At 41.2% G+C, this 26,796-nt stretch overlaps 1 protein-coding gene across 29 annotated transcripts in view; it reads left to right on the top strand.

Moving 5' to 3' along the window:
- Positions 1-26,796, top strand: part of OSBPL3 (oxysterol binding protein like 3) — a 170,808-nt gene that overhangs the window by 109,969 nt on the left and 34,043 nt on the right. For 16 of the 29 annotated variants that reach the window (XM_070615991.1, XM_070615992.1, XM_070615998.1 and 13 more), the window contains 6 exons: positions 578-734; positions 10,840-10,970; positions 14,509-14,616; positions 20,652-20,786; positions 21,688-21,781; positions 25,462-25,712. In XM_070615991.1, coding sequence (XP_070472092.1) covers positions 578-734; positions 10,840-10,970; positions 14,509-14,616; positions 20,652-20,786; positions 21,688-21,781; positions 25,462-25,712 — 876 coding nt within the window. The remainder of the gene's footprint in view (positions 1-577; positions 735-10,839; positions 10,971-14,508; positions 14,617-20,651; positions 20,787-21,687; positions 21,782-25,461; positions 25,713-26,796) is intronic. The other 13 variants (XM_070615994.1, XM_070616004.1, XM_070615995.1 and 10 more) reach the window with 1 other exon arrangement.

Here is a 26,796-nt window from a genome sequence, read left to right as displayed (position 1 = left end):
CCTATCCACTATTAGCCTCGATACTGGATGATGATTGCCAGGAGGAAGGGATTGAGTATACTGGGGAAGAGCCTGGTAGCTTTAGCTGTCATTTTCAACCTATAGCTTTAATGCTGTCATCATTTCCAAAAGAATATGTGACTCTCACCCATTTTTATTTTGCAAGAAGCCAGTACAGTGGGCCAGCCCCGTGACGCAACCGTTCAATTCACACCTTCCACTTCGGCAGCCTGGGGTTCACCAGTTCAGGTCCCGGGTGTGGACCTACACACCACTTGTCAAGCCACACTGTGGCAGGCGTCTCACATATAAAGTGGAGGAAGATGGGCATGGTTGTTAGCTCAGGGCTAGTCTTCCTCAGCAAAAAGAGGAGGATTGGCAGCAGATGTTAGCTCAGGGCTAATCTTCCTCCCCCGCAAAAAGAAAAAGCCAGTGCAAGTTGCTGTAGAGCATGCTTTCAGTAGAAAGACTTACCTATAAAATGTTCTTCTCTTACTCATTTCCAATCTTAGAAACAAGTAAATATTCCAAGTGTTTTGCATCTGAAAAGAAATATCTCCCTTTGGTATCATTTCAGGTTCCTAAACCTTTCTCTGGCCCAGTAAGACTGCATTCCTCCAATCCTAATTTGTCAACGCTAGATTTTGGAGAAGAGAAAAATTATTCCGATGGCTCTGAAACCTCATCAGAATTTTCTAAAATGCAAGAAGACCTCTGTCATATTGCCCATAAAGGTAAATGAGTTTTCTTTCTTCCTAATGTGTTTGATGAAAATGTCAAATGCATGTCTGAATGTGGGATGTCTTTGGAGAAGCTATCTTAGTTGGTTCGTTTTCTGCTCTATTAGGATTTTGGGCAATCTAATTTTTGTTTTATTTTATTTCCCTGTCGGGAGGAAGTATATTAGCAAGAAATTTCTTTTTAACCCCTTAGGGGAGATAGTGAACATTAGATATCCTTTAAAAGCTGAGCAATTCATATGCTGCTCATGGGAGGGTAAACTGGTACTTTTCTGGAGGGCACTATGGTATTATGGTTCAACTTTTTTTTAATCTTCCTATCTTGTGATTCTACTTTGAAGAATTCACTTGTAAAAATTAAAGTTTCTCCAAATAGAGATATCCATCATAGCATTGTTTATCATATCAAAAATTAGAAATAGCTTCATTAGCCATCAGGGTAATGCAAATTAAGGCCATGATAAGATATTATTGTACCCCTATTAGAATAGGTAAAAAAACCCCCAAAAAACCAATACCAGATGCTGGTGAAGATATGTAGAAACTGGATCTCTAATGCATTGCTGGTGGCAGTGCAAGATGGTATAGCCACTCTCAAAATAGTTTGGCATTTTGTATGAAAGTAAATGTACACTTACTGTACAACCCCACATTCACATTCCTGAGCATTTATCTCAGAGAAATGAAAACTTAAGTCCACACAAAAACCTGTACACTAATGTGCAGAGCAAGTTTATTTGCTTTAGCCAAAGACTGGGACAACCCTAGTGTCCTTCAACAAATGAGTGGTTAAGCAAATTGTGGGACACCCATACAATGGAATACTACTCAGCAATAAAGAGGAGCGAACTATGGATACACGCAACAAGTTGAAGGGATCTCAGGGGCATTATGCTGACTGAAAATAGCCCATCTCAAAAGGTTACATAGTGTTTGATTCCACTCATGTAGCACTTGAGAAGGAGTAAAATTATAGAGTTGGAAAAAAGATTAATGGTGGCCAGGGATTAGGGACAGAGACGAGGTATAGGGGAGGAGTATGGGTGTGATTATAAAGGGTAGCAAGAGGGATCTTGGTGGTGATGGAAAGTTCTGCATCATGATCGTGGTGGTGGTTCCATGAATCTACACGTGTGAGAAAATTGCATTGACCTGTGTTTACACACACATACACAGATGAGAGCATGTAAAACTGGTGAAATCTGAAGAAGAGCCATAGATTATGCCAGTATCAGTTTCCTGGTTTTAATATTGTACCGTAGTTATGTAAGACGTTACAACTGTGGGAAACTGGATATAGGTACCCATGACTTCTTTGTACTATTTTTGCAACTTCCTGTGAATCTGCAATGATTTCAAAATGAAGTTTTTAAAAAATCAGAAATAACCTAAATGCCCAACAGTGGGGAATTGAATTGTTTTGATGCAGTCTAGTCATATAATAGAATCCTCAACAGCCACAATAATAAAAATAGCTACCTTTTACTGAGCACATAGCTGTCATGTCGGATATTTGCTAAGCACTTTACATGCACTGTTTCATTTAATTCTAGCAGCAACCTATGGACTAGGTATTATTGTAATCTTCATCCCACAGACAAGAAACCTGAGGCTTAGAGAAGCTGAAGAGCTTCCTGAGGGTCACATGGTAGACAGTGGCCGACCTGACACTTGAATCCTAACCTGCCTGCCCCAGAGTCTGTTCCTCCCCTGGTGTCTTGCTGCCCATACAGATGGCGTGGCCATGGTTGTTTTTATAGATGTAGAAAGATGTTCACAGTATATCATTGAGTAAAAATATAGGTCAAAAAACAATATATAGGGATGATCCCATTTTTCTGGAAAAAATAAACTCTATAAATCCAGCATATATAGGCATACTAAAAAGTCTGGAAGGATACACGCCAGCGTTTTAGTGATGGAGGCTGGAGTTACAAGTACTTATTATCTTATTTCTGCTTATATTGTTTTTAATTTCATATATTTAACATTTTCTTAAGGGAGAAAGTGAATTAAAAATTTTTAAATGGGAGGGCAGGGCCTGAATCGGGAGGAGAGAAGATAGTCCCTCTGTTGCCTTCCTCTCCTAGCCCCGTATTCTCCTTCCTTCACGTTATTGATTCCTTCCGCTCTTTTCCCTTACCCTGCAAGCCTAAGTCAGGGTGGTTATGAGAAAAGCATTTCATGCTCTTTATAAATTCCCACCTCAGACTTTGTCTTCGTTCCCATTGGCATTTTGCAGAAGTGCTGTTGTACAATCCATCTGTAAAATGGAGAGACTTCCCTGCCCACCCCTCCAAGCTCTGCACACCCCCTCGTGTGCTCTCGAGCATTGAAGGATCAGTTGTCATTCAGGCATTGCGTTTGAGGCTTTCTAGGAGGAACCTCCTGTAACATACTATTACTCTTTAATAATATGAACTGTCTTTAAAAACAAGAAGACGGTACCTCCCTGAAGAAGGGAAATATGCCGGATTTTGCCTGCATTGAAGACGCTGCTTCCCGCAGGACAGAGGTCACCATCGTGAGTCGATCCGCTGGCCCAGTCCCCTGCAGGGGCCCAGCCTTGTGGAAAGTCTGTTATGGGCCTCAGCCAGCTGTTCCGTTTTTCGGGCTTTGTGAAAACCAGCTGGCTGCAGAGCTGCCACGTACCTAGACTAGGTCAAGGTTGTGCTTCAGGAAACGTTTGTGCTTATTCAGCAAGAGCCTGTGCCCCCTGGGCTCGCAGACGGTGCATTCCAGAGGGAGTCTGGGAAGCTGGGGTTCATTGCTGGGGTTTTGAAGTGCACTGGCCAGACGGACAGATGGCCGGGAGTCCCTGTACACAGGCCGTACCTCAGAGGCCTCGTGGAATAAAGCTAGTTCTCAGGTTTGCCTTGAGTCCTGCGACCTGGCCTGTTTTCTCACTTCCATGCTTTCAAACTCAGAGCATCTTGACCTGTTTCCTGTTAAACCTGGTTTTGTTCCTGCTGGTTCTATTGTACTTTCTTGACTGCATCACAAATCTGTTGACTGATTCTGGAGCAGCTGAACGAAAGCAAGGATTCCACTGATGCTGAAACTTAGTCTGTGTTACCTACTTTTCCTTTGCCTTGTTACGTGCATCTGAATTCTCCCTATTTTGTAGGAGTTAGATCAGTTGGTAGGCGACCAATATATACCCAGCATAGTGGAAAAAGTCCTTGTTACAGACTGTAAATTTGCTTTTTATGGCATGTCATTGAACTAATTCTCATCAGTTGTGTGTCTGGCTTTGTGTGTATGTTGACACACATATGAGCCAAGAGACAACAAAACGTACTGAAACTTCAATGTCATTAAGTAATTTACGTTGCATATGTTAGCTTTTACATTTCCCAAAAATTTATTTTATAGGTCACTTTACCCATAAAATGCGTTAAAAAACAAAAGGAATTTCATGACTGAAAATGTTTGGAAAACTGCTCAGTGTGGTCCTCTGCATTTACCAAAGAAACAGTACACGTTAAAGGCCCTGATAAGTCCCGCAGTAAAGGACTCTGTTAGCTTTGTTTAACTCAATGATTTTCAATGTTATTTGGGAAACTGCCCCCCATCTGTTAACACCCTAGAACTAAAGTTCTGAGAGACATACTTCAGGAAACACTGTAAATAATAAGGCTTTTTGGAGCGAATCCTGTGTCCTGGCTGAGTCAGAAGACAGGCTTTCTAGGCCATGTCTGTTACTGACTTTGACCTGGCTGGTTAACCTCTCTGGGCCTCAGTTGCCTCATTGTGTCCTAAAGTAGTTGTCCTGACTCTTTTGGCTCTCAAATTCTGTAATTATCTTCTATGAGTAATTATTCTACACTGAATAGAAATAATTCCTACTGTTGCTTACTGTTACAAGGAGATTTTATGCGGGAGTGTTCTCTAAGTAATAAAAACAGAAATGACCAAATCTGGTGAGCAGATTTAGGATGAGAAAGCAATGAATAGTAAAGGACTGGGGTGGGGACCACAGGTGGAAATGGATATTCACATTCTGCCTTGAAAGGGAAAAAATGAAGTTTTACTGGTACTTTTCCTGCAACCTGTGGAAAGTGTCTTCAGTGGGAGAAATCTGCATTTGCAAATGGAAAGACTAAAAGTAGAACAAATGTAAACTCCAGTAAATTATTTGTTATTCCTTTGTTTCTGCATTCTTTTCCTGTGTTGAGTTTTAATTGAATCGTCATTTTCTGAACTGTTTTGAGCTTATGGAAGCATTGAATAAAAAGCCAAGTATGTCACAGTGACATCACTATCATAGATTGAAAGCTACAAGATATACATGACTTGGGCCAGCCCGGTGGCACAGTGGTTAAGTTTGCACGTTCCACTTCGGCAGCCCAAAGTTCTCTGGTTGGGATCCTGGGTGTGGACCTACACACCGCTTGTCAAGCCATGCTGTGGCAGACGTCCCACATATAAAATAGAGGAAGATGGGCATACATGTGAACTCGGGGCCAGTCTTCTTCAGCAAAAAGAGAAAGATTGGTGGCAGATGTTAGCTCAGGGCTAACCTTCCTCAAAAAAAATATAGATATGGGGCCGGCCCTGTGGCCGAGTGGTTAAGTTCGTGTGCTGTGCTTCAGCAGCCCAGGGTTTCACCAGTTCGAATCCTGGGCACGGATGTGGCACCGCTCATCTAGCCATGCTGAGGTGACATCCCACATGCTACAGCTAGAAAGACCCACAACTAAAAATACGCAACTATGTACCGGGGGGCTTTGGGGAGAAAAAGGAAAAAAAATATATATATGTATACACACACATGACTTAAAGAAAAGCCAGATCATTTATAAAACATAGTTTAGAATTCAGCATAAAAATCTTCTGAGTAATTGTATTTATGTAAATTATCAGGAAATAAGGAGAACCATTTAATTAAATTACATAATGTCCCTAAATCAAAGAATCATTTGGATACATTATGAATTAGCAAGTATTTTAAAACCATGGACATCCTGTGAGGTTTGCAAATTGGAGGAAGCAGATTACAGAAGATCAAACCAACCCAGATATTTTAGGACTGTTAACATTTTAAAGAAAATTCACCAAAATGTGGTTTTCATTAAAAAGATGGAAAGAAAAGTAGAGTCCAACTGTGGGTTGAATGCTGGACAATAGCATGTTTTCTCACTGTTTTCTTGAAACACTCTTGAGTGGGCGTTATCCACGTATACAGATGTGGAAATGAGGATTTGTCCAAAATCTAAACGGCAGCATAGTGGTAGAGGTAGGACTTGGGTTCACGTTTGCCTTATTGCAGGTTGTCTTTCCCTCGTACCACGCTGCCTCTGTAGAGGTGGTGTCCATCGTATTCACAACTGTCTGCCCAAAGATCTTGTTCTTTTCTGTGCCGAGCAACTGCTGGGAAGGAGCATATTCAACAGTAGAGCTCAGGTGGATTAAGAGTCCAGGTGTCCTTCAGTACCACCTTTCACCATCCATACATGCTCTCTATACTCTCACCGTCTAAGTCGATGAAAGAACAGCCTAGAAGCCTGTAGAAACGGGAAAGGGTAGTGGTCACCAAGAGTCTGTTGCATGATGCTTATGGCCTTTGGTTCTGTCAGAAGCTCAATCTGTGTCCCACTCTGTTCATACAACGAGGGGTCTGGGAAATGGCTTAAAGCAGTCTGAGAGGGCCCGGCCCCATGGCTGAGTGGTTAAGTTTGCACGCTCCTGCTTTGATGGCCCCAAATTTCGCTGGTTGGAATCCTGGGCGCGGACGTGGCACCACTCATCAAGCCATGCTGAGGCGGTGTCCCACATGCCACAATTAGAAGGACCCACAACTAAAAATATACAACTATGTACTTGGGGGCTTTGGGAGAAAAAGGAAAAATAAAATCTTTTAAAAAATAAATAAAAAAAAATAAAAGCAGTCTGGGAAAGAGATGAGTAAACAGATGCCATAATTGTCTTCCAATATTTGACCACCCCAGAAAAGAGGAGGTAGTCCTGTCTGACAATGAGGAGATACTGGGGCAAATGTCAGCTTAGGAATAGGAAGGACTTTCTTACTCCCAGAAGCGTCTGAAGACAGTGGACTGCGTTAGGAAACAGCGGATGCTCTGAGGAGCATGGGCCCAAAGACCGTTTGGCGAGGAGGTTCAAGATGGAGAGGAGTTGTCGTTCTGTGTGGCGGCTGGCCTTAGTGATCTTTGAGGTTCTTTGTAGCTCTGAGCATCTAAGACTTTTATGTGGTTTTGTTTGTTATCAGATATCCACAGATGTGATACGCTCATTTTGCTCTTACTATTTTTTTTTTTAACTTTTTATTCTTTTCTAGAATCATGTAAGAAATTAGTAAGAAAACACTCCTGTTACAGAGAATATTCCTGATCTTTGGGATCCTGGGTCTTTTTTGCTTAATATAAATATGGTGCCCCCTGGGCAGCCTCTGACCATTGCTCTGTGTGTGCTGGATCATTAGGCCACTGTGAATGACTATTTCAGTGTCCTCTGAGTGGGTCTAAACAGTCATTTAAGAAATTTAGTGCATGGGGATCTGGTCCCCTCAGCCCTTTGTCAGGTGATTTAGAAAACGCTTTACACTTTAAATGAAGTAAATTGACTATAGGAGTTTCTTTCTGCTGATTTTATGCCCACCACTGTCATCTCAGCTATACATTTGGAAACAAATGATACATATTCTGCCAACTTTTAAAATTTTAATGGGAATCTTTTAGTTTGACTGAACACCCTGCTTTCCTGCAGGCCATCTGAAGCCAGAGGAATTGATCTGATAAAGTGGCAGCCAGCTGAGTGCCACGTTTATTTAATTTAGAGCAATAAATGTGACGGTGACGAGGTGTTCCCCTAGGGACCCACTCAGATGGGTGCACATGTCCTGTGGAGTTAGAAGGCAAGGGGATGCGGGGCCATCTCAGAGGACATCAAATGCAGGAGTTAATTCTGCTCACTGTAGAAGGAGGCTGCCCTTCTGCCCGGCAGATTCCAGTCAGTCCCTCATTCACAGAACCTCTGCCCTGCGCGCTCTTGTTACAAGTGTTGTCCTGGCAAGAGAACAAAGCATCCTCCTAAAGCTGCCTCCCGTATTTCAAGAGACTGCAGTCAGCTCTGCTTTCATCCTCATGTGTCTCTTTCATCCTGTCACTATTATTATTGCAGTAACGTTTATTATTTCCTGTGTGCTAGGTGTTAGGTTAAGTGCTTCACCTGCATTATCTTATGTAATCCCATAATAGACTTAGAAAGAGAATGTTATTATGATCCTCGTGGATAAAGGAGGAGACTGGGGCTCAGGGGCATCATTTACTTGACCAAAGAGAATAAGTGATGGAGCTGGGAAGAATCCAGGGCTGATGGTGGAGCCCACTCTGTTGGTCACTCTGTTGTGCTGCCCATTATTTTGTTCAATTGAATTATTTAAATCAAAGAGCTAAGCATGTGCCAAAGAACATTGTTAGAAAATTTGAGTACCTGTTAACCTCTGACCCCATCTTCTGTCAACAGAAGCACCATAATTTGTGTGTATGTGTATCTGTTTAAACAAATTGCTTATTTGTACCATGACTTTGTGAAGATGCTCTCAATCCTTTGCTAAACACCACAACCTGAGACAAGTTCAGCAACAACCTATGGAGTGGTTCGATTGTCCCTGTGGCTGTGAAATGAGGGAAGTAAGTCAATAATGCGTATTAAGTTTCAATGATACTAAAGAGGCCACTCTTGAATAACAAAACGTCTAAAAATGCAACCCCGTGGAATTCAATAATATGCCAGGCCATTCGAGAAGAAGTATGTCTCAGTCTCTTCCTTCTTCCTACCCTTCTCAAACAAAATGCAGTAAAGGAGATCAGAAAGATAATATTCAAATATGATATCAATAATTTCAATGACAGTTTCCCCATCCCTAGGAGATAACTCGTACATTATGTGATCAGAACTTGGTGAGTTTTTTGCCATTTGTGTTAACAGTTTTTAAAACTTCAGTTCAGGCACCTGAGTGCCTAGCAGTGCTGAGCTCTCACTCCGAAGGCTCGCTAACGTGAACGGAGTGGCTGAATGCCACGTTTAGAGGTGGGACTTCTGGGTCAAGCAGCTGAAAGGACTAACAAGGAAGAGAGTAGGTAACATCTTATTTTGAAATAATTTCAAACTTACAGACAAGTTGCAAGAATAATACAAAGAACTCTCATATATCCTTGATGGAAATTCACCATTTATTTTACCTCTTTCTTTCTACACACACATGCATTTGTGCACACGTGCCTGTTTCTGAACCATGTGAGAGTAGGAATCATACATCATTGACTTTTTTTTTTTTTTTTTAATGAGGAAGATTGTCGCTGAGCTAACATCTGTGCCAATCTTCCTCTATTTTATGTGGGATGCCACCACAGTGTGGCTTGATGAGCAATGCTAGGTCTGCGCCCAGGATCCAAACCTGTGAATCCCAGGCCACTGAAGGGGAGCACGCAAACTTAACCGCTATGCCGCCGAGCCAGCCCCACATCGTGTCTTTTTTTGCACCTTTATACTGTAGTGTATGTTTCCTTAGAGATATTCTGTTACTTAACCATAGTTTAGTTATGAAATTCAGGAAATTTAACATTGAAATAGTACTTTTATCTATTCTACCTTCCATATTCAAATGTTATCAATTATCCTAATAATATCCTTTAATAGCACCTTTCCACTTCAGTGCAGAATCTAGTCCATGATCATATATTGCATTTAATTGTCATGCCTCTTTAGTCTCCTTTTATTGGGAACAGTTCCTCAGTCTGTCTTTCTCTTTGATAAAATTGGCACTGTTAAAGAATACAGGCCAATTTTTAAAAATAAGATGTTCTTCATTTTAGGATTGTCTGATGCTTCCTTATGATCAGACACAGCTTGTCTATCCCTGGCCAGCACACAGCAAAAACGACCGTGTCTTGTTCATGGTATATTACATCCCGAGGCACACGCAGTCCTCTGACTCTCACTAGTGATTAATGGGCTCATCTGGTCAATGGGCTGTCTAGGTTCTCTGCTGCATTGTTAGCATTTTCCCCTTGACAACCGATAAGCTTTGTCTTCAAACATTTCCAGTCTTTAGGGACAGAGACAAAACTAAGTGTTGATAACGGAGAATCCAGAAGTGTAGTGCTTTCAAGTGTCAAAATATCTTGATGATAAGTCATAAAATCATAGTATTTTATAATGAATGGGGGTCTTTAGAATTGACGAATTTGTGTATTTAAAAAATTTTAATAGACTTTATTTTTTAGAGCACTTTTAGATTCACAGCAGAATTGAGCAGAAAGTAGAGTTTCCCCTCATACACACACACACACACACACACACAACTTCCCCTACTATCAACACCCCTCCAGAGTTGTCCATTTCTTAGAATCAATTAATCTACATTGAAACATCATTATGACTGAGAGTCTGGAGTTTACATTAGGGTTCACTCTTGGTGTTATTCATTCTAAATGTGTTCTTTAAAAGTCAATTTTAGGGGCTGGCCCCATGGCTGAGTGGTTAAGTTGGCATGCAAGCCCAGGGTTTCGCCAGTTTGGATCCTGGGTGCGGACATGGAACCACTCATCAAGCCATGCTAAGGTGGCGTCCCACATGCCACAACTAGAAGGACTCATAACTAGAAATATACAGCTATGTACTGGGGGGTCTTTGGGGGAAAAAGGAAAAATAAAATGTTAAAAAAAAAAAAAAAACGTCAATTTTAGGGGCCAGCCTGGTGATGCAGCAGTTAAGTTCACACATTCTCCTTCGGCAGCCTGGGCTTCAGCTGGTCGTATCCCGGGTGCAGACCTGTGCACCACTTGTCAAGCCATGCTGTGGCAGGCATCCCACATAGAAAGTAGGGGAAGATGGGCACGGATGTTAGCTCAGGACCAGCCTTCCTCAGCAAACAGAGGAGGATTGGTGGCAGATGTCAGCTCAGGGCTAATCTTCCTCAAAAAAAAAAGTCAATGTTAGAGTGTACATTTGCTATGCTCAAAGTATTCAGGGCTGTTACTTTTCTAAGTTCTTTTGTAAGAAACACATTTCTCTGTATCTTGTTTTAATTATGCCCCTTCCTTTATTCCTTTTTATAATGATTATATCTTTATAGTTTACTTCACTTTAAGGTCAGCATTTACCATCATGTCAGCAGAGAGAGAGAAGCTGAAGCAGCTGATGGAGCAGGATGCCTCCTGCACCCCGTCTGCTCAGGTCATTGGTCTGAAGCACGCCCTGTCATCCGTAAGTTCCACATCTGTGTCACGGGAATGCCTGACAATGTGTCCAGGCCCACACATTTTTTATATTTTCCATCTCCATAGTTGTGTTGAAAATTCATGATTTCCATGGCCGCGTTGAAAATTCATGAGAAAACCAAACAAAGTATCCAAATTATATTCTAACCTTTCATGAGGTCTGCTCGTTCCAAACACCAAAACTGAGCCCACCCCAAGTCTTACTAGCTAATATTTTATTGAGCATTAAGTACTTTAACTTTGGTTCCCTCCTCTTTATCTTGATTTTTCTGTTTCTGTAAAGCTTTTGTTTTGTGTGTGTCTTACAGACATTTGTCTGTTTATGCTTATAAAATCTGATGGTTTGGAGATTTCTGTACCTAAGGCTTCACAAGCTTAGATTGACTTTCCAAATGACAGGGAGCAGAGTGAAATTTTGAACTCACACATTACTGAGCCTATCTACCACTCTTTCAAAGATATGAAAGTTATTTTATTTGATTTAATACTACAAACATTTAGCTTTTTTCCCCCTATGGACACAAAGAGATGAGTCATACAGAATGTCAGGCAATCATTATGCCTTCACAGCATCAAAGGAATCACTGTCAAGCCTCAGATCTTTTTCAGTAAGCTGTTCTGTCATTTGTTCACTCTCCTTTCTTCATCGATTCCCTTTGGGCTGCATTGAAGTCCATTATCCTAGAACTCTGTTTTGAATACCTGACGTTGTCTGGTTGCTCACTCTGGATCTGTCAAAAAGCTGGAGAACTTTTAAAATAGCCTGCTTATGTGCTACTACTCTTTGCTTGTTTTGGAATTCCTCCCATAAAAAGAGTGTGTGAGCACATGTGAAATTGCCATCTGAAGCAATGCTGAACTTTCTGTTTAGGGTCAGGTAGGGGAGATGGATTTTAGGATCTTGTTTTCAGAAGCTAATTCAGGCTTTGAGAGAACTAGAAAATATCCATTCATGTTTTCAATTCATCATGTTACGGAGAAAAGTAAAGTAATTCTTTTTTTTTTTTTAAAGATTGGCACCTGAGCTAACAACTGTTGCCAATCTTTTTTTTTTTTGTCTGCTTTATCTCCCCAAATTCCCCCCAGTACATAGTTGGATATCCTACCTGCAGGTCCTTCTAGTTGTGGCATGTGGGACGCCGCCTCAGTGTGGCCTGACGAGCGGTGCCATGTCCACGCCCAGGATCCGAACCTGGGCCGCCGCAGCGGAGCGTGCGAACTTAACCACTTGGCCACAAGGCTGGCCCCAAAGTAATTCTCTTAGTGTAATGCTAATGATAAATATATTACCAGTGGTACATGTTGTTGTTGTAGAATACTTGAGGAATATTCACTCAGTTGAAAATTCCAAGTATGTTATCTTTGAAAGAAAGAAAGAATAACCCAGGGACTGGCCCCGTGGCCAAGGGGTTAAGTTCACGAGCTCCGCTGCCACGGCCCAGGGTTTTGCTGGTTCAGATCTTGGGCGTTGACATGGCACCACTCATCAGGCCACACTGAGGCGGCATCCCACATGCCACAACCAGGAGGACCTGCAAGTAAGATAGAGAGCTATGTACTGGGGGGATTTGGGGAGATAAAGAAGGAAAAAAAAACATTGGCAACAGTTGTTAGGCCAGGTGCCAATCTTTAAAAAAAAAAAAACAAAGAAAGAAAGAATAACTTGCATAGAGTCTTAATGTTGTCTGCCTTGAGATGCTCCAAGTTCTTTAAGGTCAGACACGGGAACATCCCCTTTTGGATTGTAGTAGACAGCCAGCCATACAGTGGGTGCTTCTTTGGTTTGAGAGAAGCAAGGTGGTTCCTTTTTTGTTTTTAAAGTTTATTTTTTAGTGGTAAAGCATTTCTTACTGTTCCCAGTAGGTTGGCTTTTAGTGCATTTAGAAGATACCTCTGATGGGCTCCCCAAAGTCCCTTTCACTGTGGTTTTCCTCTCCGCTGCCCTCCTCCCATGCAGGTCTGGTCCCATCTTGTTCGTCTGCTTGTCTGGTGGAGGCCACGGAGACCCATTTGGCCGTGGTGTCCTAGGCCAAAGTTGTTACCTTTGCTAAGGAATTCACTCTCTCCCACGTTCAGGGTTTTGAAAATTTAAGATAAAACAGAATGATCCTTTCTTTTCTTTTTGGCTTGGATTCTTGATTAGATTCAAGACTTGTTTTTTAAAAATAAAATTTTTAGAGTCATCTCAGGGCTATCAGAATGGATATGTTTATGCTGTATCTGTCATCTTGGTATTTCTCCTTCTTCTGCCTGTGGCTTACCAAGGAAAGAGAAGCTACTAACATGACCCATTTTTCAGGCCATACTAGGATTCTAGCCTCTGCTATAGGTTCCAGCCGCTTATATATACTAAGATATCAGTGACATATTGGCCAGAATAAAGTGAGTGCCCCGTGGAGATTGTTACATATAGGTGGGTGAATTAAGAAACATTTGCTCTGTTTCCTAAATAATCTTCAAGAATTTCCAAATAACCCATTCCATCCATAGTTACTGAAAAATAAAGCCAAAATCCGTGTTTGAGATCCAGGCAGTGGGTTAGCCAGTGCCACATCCTTCTGCGCTCTCAGCAGGTAGACCTGTGGGCCCTGATGGCTGGGAAAGGCTCTGAGCTTTTTGGAAGAGAGTCAGGAAGACAAACAGATAGGATGGATCTGTGTGCAAGCACCTGGGGAGCTGACTGTGGCAGCATCTGGGGGATAATCAGACAAACTTTCCAAGACAGATCATCTGGAGAAGAGTTGATGCACAGGATCCCAGCATGAAGGAAGCATCTCCCTTTACCTTCGAGCTAGTTCCTTCCTAGTTGGGAGGCTGGGATAGGGAATCAGACCTGCCCGGGGAGAAATAAAAAGAGGTCCGGGGTGGGCTCACGTGTGCCCACATCTCACACCTACCCCCCATTTTCAGGGCCCTGGTCCTTAGCCTTTATCCAGGTAAGTGAAAGTGAGTTGTTTTTTTTAAAAATCAAATATCTTAGTCATGAAGAATGAATGAAACAGTTATCCACCTATATTGGAAAATAATAAAATTAATCCTCCACAACATCCTGCTTCCCAGCATACTTCCTAGGATCCAGTTCCACTGGTGTGGAAATTATATTACATTAAAATATGTCCAGTGGTAAGGGGTGGGAGCAGCATCTTCTTTAAAGATGAGGAAGCTTCGGATCATGAGGAAGGAGGGTAGCGAAAGAGACTACCAGCAGCCAGGAAGGAGGAGGGGCTGTGAAACCCCCAGTCATAGTAAGAGCTGAAGGTGTTTGAGATGCCCTCTCCCCCGAAAGGAAAGCCCTACTGATTCCTCCTGCCATCTCTGGAAATGAGATTAGAGAAGGGCCGTGCCTTCCAGAATTTAATACCTTTTATCTCCCAGGCATCTCAGAGCCAGTATCCTCTTAGATAGCATTCAAGGGAAAAGTGCAGGAAACGCCCCCTCCGGGCTCCGTCACACTGGGCCCACTGCTGTGCTTGTCTGAAACATCTATTTATTAACGGAGCCCCACTATTTTTAACATGTTCCAGGCCCTAGCCCAAAACACAGATCTTAAAGAACGCTTATGCAGAATCCATGCTGAGTCTCTGCTCCTCGACCCCCCTGCTGCTGCCAAGTCGGGTGACACCCTGGCAGAGGTGGGTAAGACTTCTTGTCTGGTAAGGTCTTGCCACCGCCACCCCCTCCCATGTTGCCCTCCGCCCAGTCGCTCGGTCTCCATGCTTCTCCCTCTCGGGGGTGCTCACATCGTACCTGCCTCCCACCGCTGCTGCCGGGCCTGGGAGCTGCTGGTTCCAAGGCTTTCTTGGGAATATGCTGTTAACTGCTGTTTGTCTTCAAAACTCTTCTTCCCTTGGTGTTTCTTTACCCCGTATTCCTCCTCAGTATCGCGCTTTTCGCCAGGTATTGCTGGAGTGGGAACTGGAGAGAGACGAGCACTTTCTCCTTTTGCTTCTGAAGAAACCTGAATTTCTCTGAGCCCCAGTCCCGATTCTGTGCCCGCGTCCTCTGCTCCCTCCGTGAGAACCACTCTCCTTTCCTGTGGCTGTTCCCTTCTCCCTTTCCTGGGATTTTTTTTTCCTTTTAAAAAGCACAGCTGTACACTCTGAGGGGAAAAAAAAATAGTGTATTACAGTTGAAGTGTGTCAGTCAGTTCATAGTATGTTAAAAATGTCTTTTCTCAACACTGGGGATGTTTATCCAAAATATTCTTCGAATGTGTTTAATATGAGAAATTTCAGAAAACTATAACTGGATTACTTGAAAAGTAAGTAGAAAAGGGTAATAAGGGTTAAAACTGTTTTTAGCTGTCTCTTATATTTGTGTGCCTGCCTTGGATGTGCTAAATTTTTTATTAACAAGTTTATTAGACTGAGTGCATTTAAAAAAAAATAGGGAAGGTAATATACAACAGGTGTGTGTGTGCGTGTAAATTTTTAAAAGGCGTTGCTAATGTTTAATCTTAGTCCATCTTTTTCCTTTTCCTGTCCTCAAAGAAAATAAAACTCTCACATAATACCTTCCCCCGCTCCGGGGAGGGGAGTTGTGTCGGGTCACGTGAAGACCAGGGGCTGAATCAGTCAGTGCACAGCCCGCGAGGCCCTGGCATCCACAGCCGTGTGCATTACAGGCTGTGCCTCCTGCTGACGGACCCTCTCTCCTGATGGGGGAGTTACCCGCTCTGCAGAGGCCGCAGGCTTCTTATTTCTTCTACACACATGTCGCTTGACTGAAATTCCTCTACACACGCACTACCCCCAAGAGATCTTTTCAGTCATTTTAGCCCAAACCTAACCTGAGTCTCCTGCAGGATTGAGCATCCAAACATTACCTGTGGTGGCCTTCATTTTAGGCCTGGACAAAGACATATGCTTACCGGATGAGCTCTCTTTTGAATCTGCACATTGGCTAAAGCAGGGCCCCGTTGCCATGACCGACCATCACTGAGGGATGTTTGCTGCCAAACGCCAAGGCATTCCACGGGGTTTCATGTCTGTTTCCAGGCAGTGCTTACCTTTTAAAGAGCATTATCACATAATTACGTTGATGCATTAGCAAGTTGTTAAATAGGTAAATGGCAAGTTGACCCTTCATTTATGGTTTTATGAATTTATGCTCAGTGTATATACTTGGGGCTGTTTGTGTTTTTGAAAGGAAAGCAAAACCAGTCTTTAAAACGCATGTTTTTGAATTGCTCTCACAGGTAGTGTAGCTGAAGGCTTACCTGCTGTAAACGGTCCCTGAGGGGGAGCAGTTGCATCTCTCACCCTCACACCCGCCAGAACGGCTTTCTAGACCCTTGACTTGAGGCTGCAGTTGTGCGGTTGACCTGGTTCCTCTTCAGGGACTTTCTGTTTTCCGTGTTTCCGCCTGCTTCTCACCAAGTGACTCAGGCTGACTTTCCCGCGCAGGGAAGAGCCGTTGTTGCCGTCAGGAAACAAGAGTGAGTGGGAATGGCCGCCCCAGAGCCTCAAACCTGGACTGCAGTTTACTTTTCTTAGGCAGCTTACGGGCACCTCAAACATCAGGAATGTCGGTCCCCACAGTGGGCAGCCCGGCGGCTCTGTCTTCGGGCCTCTGTTCCTTGCTTTCCTTCTGGTCCATTTGAGCTGCGCACGTTGGCCATCTTGGAGCCGGACCTGACTGCTTGGGTTCTACGGTTCCCCCTCTTCTAGCAGAAGTGGCTCCCACATCATCTCAAGTCCTCCTCCTTTACATTTCTGAATGCGGACATTTAATTATCAGCTTGTTAGTTCTTTTTTTCTATTATTTATATTCCAAGTGAAAGGCTAGGTGGCTTTGGGATAACATCCTACTAAATCTAAAGTTCACTGAAGAGACTAAATAGGCAAGAACTTTAAAGAGAAGTCTAAAAGAAGAAGGGAACTTAATTCTTTTAATTGCCTGTTTGCTAATCCATATGCATTTGAATGCATTATCTCACAAAATCCTGACCACAGCTCTATGAGATAAGTGATGCTAGTTTATTTTAGAGACAAGGAAACTAAAGCCCAGAGGGGTTAAGTAACTTCCTCCAGGGCACACAGCTAGTAAGAGAGAGAGAGAGCTGGGATTTAAGTCCAAATCTAAAGAGTCCAAAGCACTTGTTTTCACAATAGCATCACCCTGCTGTATAGTGAGGAAAGACATCCCAAGCCAGAAAATAAAACACAGAGTGAAGCTCATGGTGAAAATACGGTGGTGATGGTGTAAGAATGGGACAGAATACCTATCTCAGGCATAAACACCATTACTGTATAAAAGAAAGAAACGTGATAGAAGAGACTCAAAAAGCAATGGGAACGAGATGGATTTTTCAGTGAGTTAGGTTGGCATAACTCAAAAGCAGTTTGGAACACAGTTTAAATTTTACCATTACACACTAAGATGAATTGCCAGAGAATTAGAGTTAAATATAAAAATTCAAACTGGAAAATATTGATTTAAATATTTATCAAATGGCTGGAGTAGGGAACACTTCCTAAATTTGGAAGCAATAGGAAAAATTACAAAACAAATATTGACTAAATTTGACTTTGTTTTTCAGGGGGGAAAAAGATGTTTGTGAAAAAATAGAGAGGCAAATAATAGACTAGGAAAAATGTTTTCAGTGAAAATGTCAGATTCAGATAATACTAAATAGGTGGTAATATCTTAATAATTAATAGCAAGCGACTTAAGACCTCAAAAAATAAATGGAAAAAAAACAATTCACCAAAAAAACCCCAAAAACAGATAGTTTTTTTTTAACTTTTTATTTTGCAATACTTATAAGTTCAGAGGAAAGTGCAGAGAAATGCTGAGGGAGGTCCCATGCACCCTGACCTAGCCTCGCCCAATGTTAACATCTCTACAGCTAGTTTTTTAAAAAGGAAAAAATGTTCAACCTAATTCCTAACAAAGAAATATGAATTAAAACAATGAGATTAGCACAAAATTTTTCTAAATGATAGTATTTGGTGCCCTTAAGAAACAGAGGTTCTCTTACTTGTAGATGTAGTTAGGTGATATATAGTTTGCCTTAAACGTTTCCAACACTCTGCTTCTGAGAACTGATTCTAAGAACTAATGTGCAACAAGCAAAGACGTGTTTGCAAACATGCTCGCCATCTTTACAAATTTGGAAGCACCCTTAGTTTCCAATAAATGAAATGGTTACCCTATGACACACATGTATAATAAAATAGCAACTGAAGTTCATTGTCTCAAAAAACTTAACAGCCTGGGAAAAAGTTCACAGTATAATGTTAAACAAATGTAGCAGACCATACAAAGACTATGTATAGTGTGATCCCGGTTTTTCAAACTTAAAAATATATATATACACAAATGCTTTAATAGAAGCAATGCACCAACAGGTTAATAAGGGCCACATCTGGGGGATGTGACTTTTGTGATGCGTGTTTTATTTTATTTACATTTTTCTGTAATTTCTGTTTTGAACACATATTCCTTTTATCCTCAGAACAAATGTTAATTTTGAAAAAACGATTATGGTACCATATTATTTGGGGGAAGTTTATAAATATATAGCTATGTATACACACATATATTATGATTATAATTATTTCAAACACAGCAAAGCTGTATGTATAAAAAGGATGGGAGAGAAATTCATCAAAAGGCTTATAGTAGTTGTTTTAGTGTGATGGAATTATGAGTGTTCCCTTCCTTCCCTTTTCTCTGTTTATCTTTTTTCAACGTAAAAAATAGAGAAACAACCACTCAGCCCTTACCCACTTGTGGGGAAACTATTGACTTGATGATAGGGGAGGCCCTGCCTTGTGTAAGACACTGTGCTGGGGGCTTGGGGCCGCTATGGTGCCATTGGGTTTTCAGTAGGTATTAATAGGAAGTTGCTGGAGGAGTGTTCACTGGAAAGGTCTAGCTGTTATTTTCAGTGTTGATCAGCCAAGAAATCCTTCTGACCCATCAGTCTAGGAGGAGGGAGATAGAGAGAGGGCAGGAGTGACTGGTAATAAATTAATGAGTGGGACAGGTCAGTAAGTCATTAGAGTCTCAAGTGGCAGTGGCACATCAAAGACACAGGACAAATCCATTATTTCAGTGAGCAATAAAGGAGCTCAGTTATTCACTAGGTGTCTCCTCTTTGGAGGAGCGAGGCCCTTCCTTGGAAGGTGGCAGCTGTGATACTTACTGATGGAGCCCAAAGCGATCTCTTGGATAGGGTGGAGAAGAAGCCTGCTTTTCAGAATGCTCTATGGATGTGAAAATAGGGTAAAGATACTTTTAAACGAATACCTTGACCAGCTGTCTTATTTAGGAAGAATCCAAGAGAAAGGGATACACATTTAAATGTGTTCCTGAAGTAAACATTTCATAAAGGGACCACTTGCCCTTTACTAATTATGAAAATCTGCTGTGGCCCTCCCATTGTAGCATCCCCATCTTGGGTGTAATTTGTTTACGAGACTGAGGGGCGCGTCCTGCACTCTTTCTGGGAAAGACATAATCTACTTTGACTTTTCTTCCCCAGATTATTCTGGGACTCATTTATCAGATACAAAGTGATATAGAAACAGCTCATATATCAGCCTTTCAGTGAGAAATGTGAGCTGTCGGCAAGTTCAGGGCAGTACTCTTCTCTGATTCGGAGGAATCGAATCATCTTGTCCTGAATCTGTTCTCATTTCTTGACATCTAGTCAGGCGTCACCTCCTCTCTGAAGCCCTCCCCAAACCAAAGCCCCCTAATAGAATCCATCTCACCTTCTTCTCCACTTCTAGAGCACTTTTTCCATTCCACAGTCTTGGTCTGGTGTGTGTTGGGTGTGTGGCCTACACCATTCATTCAGGCTAGACACCTTGTCTTCTTCCTCATTATATCCCTCCATGGCCAGCACAAAGCAGTTGCTCAATTGCTGAGTTGAACTGAATTTTCACTTGCAAATTAAATAGAAAACATATTCCTAAAGTATTTAGGTCTTTCCCCGAGGGAAAGTCTAGACCCAATAAAGTGGGAATGGAGGGCCGTGCAAGATGAGAAAATCATGATATTCTGTTGTATTGTTTGTGGAGAGGTTTATAAAGGGGGTTGGGGATTTCCTTCCCTCGCAGAGTCATTGTGGTTGGAAAGAGACGGACAAAGATAATTTATCTCATTCATCCATGAATAATGAATGACCTGCCACCAGGGGCACTCCTGGACCAAAACACACAGTTTATTTGTCAAGGGATGGCTCAAAAGCAGCATGCTGGCCTCTGCAAGAGCATGGAGGCAGAAGAAAGCTATGTTGCTCTGAACCAGCCATGCAAGGACATGCATTCAGTACAATTTAGAGGAAATTTTAGGATGAAAAGAAACATCCTGCAGTGGTAGAGAATAAGAGGATATGATTCAGAGAGAGTCGGAATTTTTCCCCTCTTAAATGGCACAAAGACTGCTCTGGACAATTGTTTTGCTTTAAGATTTGGTACATGTGCCTGAGCAGTGATGACGCCTCTAAGTGAGGCGCCCATTCTGGGGGAACCTCCGTTTTTCATTTTGTTTTGTGTGAGGCTTGCTTCTCAGCTTTGGAGCTGACCTCTGCTTTGAGCTGCTTATCTGCCTGGGCCTGTGACCTCGTGTATCATACCATGAAATCAGTTGTTTATTTTGTTTCTCTTGAGACTGTTTCCAAATATATGCATTTTTGCTTTTGTGTTTCAAATAGGAAAACTCCAGAGATGACAACCGAGCTCTGGTCCATCAGCTTTCCAATGAAAGCAGACTCTCCATCACTGACTCCCTTTCGGAATTTTTTGACGCACAGGAAGTTCTCTTATCTCCAAGCTCTTCAGAAAATGAGGTTTGAGCACTGTTCTCTGTTAAATGCCTCAAAATCTCTTTTGTTGCTTCGTTGATTAACCTGTTCAGTAAACACTTATTTAGAAACACCAAACTTGATGGCCCCTTTCTACGATTACATTCTGAGGGTCCTCTTATAACTCATACCCTAAAAGGCTCAAAAGGATACAAGAATTTAGAAAAAAAAGATTGTGAAAGTAGCAGATGCTGGGCACATCCTGGTTTCTGTTACTTGATTTGTTACACCTCTTTTTAATTACAGGTTAAAAATTGGACTTCTAGCTATTTGATAATGTAATATTTCCACTCCTGGTCCAGAAATTAGCATCTATTTATTTTTTAACCATTGAATTTGACCTATATTAGTTTATAATATGTAATAATTATAATTATTTACTTATATAATGATGTTATTTAAATTGATGCATAAAAGTCATACTTTCCTGAATAGGCAAATACCGTAGTTGGCATTGCTGTGTGTATTGATAATTTCACCCCTTCTGTTTAGAAGTACTAATCTTGTTTATTAATTTCCATAGACGATTCTTTTTTTCACAAATAGTTCAAAGACAAGTCACAACTCATTCTACCCAAACACTAACAAATTCTAAAAATGCAGCCTGAATCAATAAGAATTCTTATAATAATTAAAATCTTGAGTTTACTTGCCTTTTCCTTGTGAGAACAAATCAAGAAAGTATAAGAATTTTAATAATAGGTGTTTGCTTTGAACACCTCCTAGGCAGACTAATGTATGGGCCTCTTTGAAAACAGCATCTAAAATTATTTCTATAGGTTTGTAATGTGGGATTCAACATGATTGATCATTTGGAGTAAAGGTTTTATGAAAATCTGGCTTGATAATTCTCACTGTAATGTATATTATTTCTCCTTTCCCACAGATTTCTGAAGATGATTCGTACGTCAGTGACATAAGTGACAACCTTTCCTTAGACAATCTCAGTAATGATTTAGATAATGAGAGACAGACTTTGGGTAAGATTTAAATTACTTGATCTCTGAGAGTTTGGACCCTCACAGAAGACTAATAAGCATATATAGAGTACCTGCTGCAGACAGCGATCTGCAGCAAGGATTACGTCAGAACATTAAGATGGGGTCCCCACCCTCGAGGAGAACGTGAGTGCTCCTTGATGAGATAGCACTCATGTGAAAAATATATTCATTCAAATAAATTTGCTCATGCAAACTTCTATTTTATAAAGTAAAAATATGCCAATATCATGTAAATATAAAAAAAAAATTAATGCAACAGATACCCCTTATATGATAAAATATTCTGTCTGCAAACATATTAGAATATAGCTTCTTGCCTCCAGGTATCTAGTGTTTTTAATAATTTAGGAATTCTATAGGACTTATGTAATAGAAGGTCTAGTCTAAGTGGTAATTTAACTTCAGACTCTTCAAGATAACACATTTGAAAGTAATAAACTGCTGCCCCCTAGAAGAGAGGCCTCAAGGCATCCTAAGATGTCCCTTTGTTACTGATGGGTCCCAAGAGTGAAAATAGCGCCCAGGAAATGTAAGGTTGAACCGTGGGTACCTGGAGTGTCTGGTCCCCAAACAGGCATGATTTAGGAGCTCAGCGAGCAGACTGAAGCCTGTTTAGGAAGATGCCCCTAAGAAGAATCTGCCCATTAGACAGTTCTCTGCCTGGGTCCTGTAGTGTCAAATACTCCCAGTCTTGGTACTCAGTGTGCCCCACAGTCTCTAGGTTTATCTGTGTCGCTCACTGGATGCCCAGAGCACCACCTATTTTCATATCTTACACAAAGGAGAGGGACCATATCAGGTCCTTTTTGATATTTCAGTGCTTCCCGACTCAGTAAGTATGTGTGAGTATAATGATGATGAGTTGTTATCTGAATGCCAAAGAACCTGCTTTTTGGGGGACCACAAAAAGAGAAAGATAATTGTACCATCCCCTGGAAGCACATCCTTTGAGCATCACAATTGCTAGAAGTCAGATGCTTATTATGCTCTATCTTGCTTGAAATGTTTCTGGAGAGAGGAATCCTTTGGTGGAAAAGTCTGAGAACAGTTGGTTCAAAGGAGAAGACCAATAATACAGGAGCTACTTGTTTTTCGAGAAACAGGAATTGAAAGAGGAATGAAGAACATCACTTATTCCCTTGGCAAACAGCACACACACTAAAATGGGACTCCCACTGTGGATGAGGAAGACCAACAAATGCTAAGTCTTCCTTCTCTTTGAGGCCTTAGGGAGGGGGCTGAGGGGAGCACAGGGATGGAGGGTTCAGAGGTCAAAGTTGAGAACAGAGGACTTGCCCCAGAACCTAAGACTACAGCTATACTGAGTTGACACCAGCCTGGAAAGCATATATAAGAAGTTAAGCCTGGTTCTCTGTATCTTATTCCACAGCCATTTTGCTGGAGTGCTGACCAGTATTGCCTTAGCACAAATAGACACTGGGCCAAACCCAGCTCTTCTGCGGTATTTGGCAACAAAAATAGGTGTCCTCCAGTTTAATTGTCTCTGAGGAAGATTAGATTTCTAAACATTGGTACTCTACTGAAAAGTCTGGATGTGGAAGAAACCTTGGCCTCTTATGAGACAGGTTTGCCTACAAAAGGGAAAAGGATTAGATCAAGGTCTTGATAAATTATTACACTAGGATTTCTCTGACATAGTAAATGCTAGGTATTTAGGAAGGTAAATGCTCCCTATTAATTTCTTCCCCCCAAAATCAGTAGGCACATGTTAGGATCTGTCACCGTGCTGGGTGCTGAGGGGAGATAAGTGGTTAGGAATATAGATTCAGGGACCAGGTTTCCTCAGTTAACCCCAGCTCTGCCACTCCCTGGTTATGTGTCCTAGGGCAAGTTACTTAACTGCTCTGTGTCTCAATTTCTTCATCTGTAAAATGGGGAGAATAATACTGTTTACCTCAAGAGATTGTTACGAAGAATAAGTGAGATAATATATGTAAAACGCTGAGAAGACTTGCTGCCACGGAGTAAATTTATTAGCCATTAGTAGTAGTAGTCATATAGTATTCTTTCAAAATTTAGGTTAGTGTAATCAAAGAAAATGTTTTGAGATTACACAGAAAACTGTTTTTAAAAACTATTATCATTTGCAGCTATTTACTTGTGTAAATCAGATTTTTGCCCATGTTGAGCAATTAAAACAAATTCAGCACTTCATTGGTTGCTCAGATTGACATGAAACTGCAAAATATGACCCGTTTCCTACTTTTCTGTTCATCAGAGAAGGCTCTTTATTTATTCAGAGTGATTGGCTTTATAATGAATAAATGCTAAATATTTATTTTTACTAACTAAATATAAACAGATAAAATACTGCTTTCTCATATGTTGGTCTCAAAATCTTGGTTTTGCACTGTTGTATGTTCTCAATGCAAAAGATTTCATTTGAAAATAGGCTCAGTTTGGATAGGAAAGAATTTCAGAGCATGAAGCAATGGAAGTTGTCACAAAGGAAAAGATTGATAGATGTAAACACCTAAAATGTACATGTTTCATTCATCAAAAAAACGCATGGACCAAATTTAAAGGTAAATGTCAAATGGGGATTAAATTGTAAAACAAATATAAAAACAAAAGATTATGGTCTTAATATATAAATAGGAAAGCAGACAATTCAGAAAAAAGGAAATATTCATGAAGCATTCCAAACTATACTAGGAATTTTTTAAATGGAGGTTAAAACATGTAGATAGCATCATTCGTTTAACAATTTGCCAAAAGTTAAAAATGAATGATGACAAGCCTGGAAAGTTCTCAGGAGATGGACCCTTACATATGCGGCTGATAAATGTGAAATCGAATACAGCCTTTTTGAGGAGCCAACTGATCATATGAATCAAAAGTCTAAAAATATTCAGTCTTTGACATATTAATTCCACTTCTGTATATCCTAAAAAAAATCAGATATATAATTAAATATCTAAGAATATGAATATTCTCTGCTTTTCTTTTTGGATCATAGCAAAACATTGAAACAAATCTAAAAGTCCAACAGTAGATGAAAGATTCAGTAAATTATGGCATATCCATAGCATGGGATTTTTGAGTCGTTAAAAATGATGTTTTAGAAGAATTTTGAATAGCACAGAAAAATACTAATGTTAACTGAGTAAGCAGAACATAAAACTAGATATACATTATGAGCTATATGGATGGAGAAAACGCTGAATGGAAATAATCCAAAGTGTAAATGGCTATTGCTATTTCTGGGTAGTGGGATAAAGAATGACTTTTATTTCATTTATAGTTTTCCTATAATAGACACAATTGTTTTTATCAGAATTTGCAGTGATTTTTAAAAAGAGTTTGAAAGTATAAATGGTAACCTGCTATGCGCGTAGAAACCCAGTTTAAGTTTATGGTAAGTGTATATAAACTACAAGGAACTGGCTTTTGAGTGGGAGCTTAAAGACTTCCCTGTGAGTAAAGTCTATGAGTTTTAATGCATATAATTTTTGGTACTTAGGTTAACTGTGCAGAATTCTTTTTATTTTCTGACTTTCCGTCATATTCTGGATAACAGATTACTGGGAAAATTGAGTACTTGCTAGGTGAGGTTTTATTTTTGGATTTTTTTTTTTAAATAATAAAATAAAATGAAAAAAGCCCTAGAGGGACAACCAAGCTTATTTCCCTTTTAGGGCCTGTTCTCGAAAGCGGCGGGGAAGCAAAGTCCAAAAGAAGAACTTGTTTGCCGGCACCAGGTCACAACAGCAGCAACATCAGCTTGTGGAACATCCTGAGAAATAACATAGGGAAGGACCTGTCTAAGGTGGCCATGCCGGTGGAACTCAACGAGCCGTTGAACACGCTGCAGAGGCTGTGCGAGGAGCTGGAGTACAGCGAGCTGCTGGACCAGGCCGCGCGGGTGCCCAGCGCCCTGGAGAGGATGGTGAGGCAGCCACCTACCAACCACGTTATCCGGCTGAGCTGAGACGGCAGAGCTAGACCGCTTGTTTTCGTTTGGGTTGTTCTTTAGATGGGTTCATTTCTCAGTGACATCTGGCTCCCCTCTGCCTGGCTGTTTTCAGTCACCACGTCAGGGTTTGCCATTTGGGGGGGGGCTTCTCTGTGACAGCTGGTGTCTGGGGGTAGTTCTGCGCTATGGTTTTGCTCTTCTTCTTTCTCTAGAACCTTCCATGTGATTGTTATGATATGCATGCCTGGAAAACACGTTGAGGGCTGTCTGGGTGTTTATTTTTATTATCCTGGGTACACAGAATTTAATCTCTCGAGCTGTTTTTCTCCTCCAGGGTAAATTTCCCTTGAGAATGTCTTTGTTTATTTTTGGAATCGTCCCTTCAGCTCCTAGATTTTTGGAAAGTAACATTCACAGAAGAGGTTTTCACATGAGGAAGATTCTTCTTGTTTCTTTTTCCCTTTCCTTCTTTTATAGAGTAAGTTAAAAAAAAAAAAAAAAAAGCTCATCCTAGAAAAATTCACCTTCTGTTCTCTACTCAGTGTCACTTCCAATCACAGGTTTTTGAAGGGGCTTCCGGGTGTTTCGCGTCCTTCCCCCGTCCTGTGGGGATGGGGACAGAGGAACCCCAGTCATAAGATGTGGCCAGATCAACCTTTCTATGACTGTGGCTGACTTTGTTCTTCAAAACTGAATGTCTCTTCCTCTTTTTGGTTCCTCGTGTGTTACCTGCTTGACAGGAGGGTCATCTCGTGGGAGGCTGAGACCTCAGTGTCTTGCCCCAAATGCAGCGTGTCTGTCCTGGGCACTTGCTGATTAGCTAAATTGGTATGGGTGCATCCCTCTGCTGCCCAGACCTGGCCGTAAGCCTCCCTCTCCCTGATGGATGATACCATTGTTGTCTAAATTCTAAGCATTCTGCAGTTTAACCCTCATTAAAACTTCATTACTTTAGTGATCGGAAGATTAAGGGGAAATCTAACTACTGGCTGAAAGAGACATCCCATAGTCATTCCTCAGAGTCTCCAGGGATCTGCCATCAAAGAGACTCTTGATA

This window comes from Equus przewalskii, chromosome 4 (genome assembly GCF_037783145.1).
Source record: "Equus przewalskii isolate Varuska chromosome 4, EquPr2, whole genome shotgun sequence".
Taxonomy (NCBI): domain Eukaryota; kingdom Metazoa; phylum Chordata; class Mammalia; order Perissodactyla; family Equidae; genus Equus; species Equus przewalskii.
This window is presented reverse-complemented; position numbering and strand designations above follow the sequence as displayed.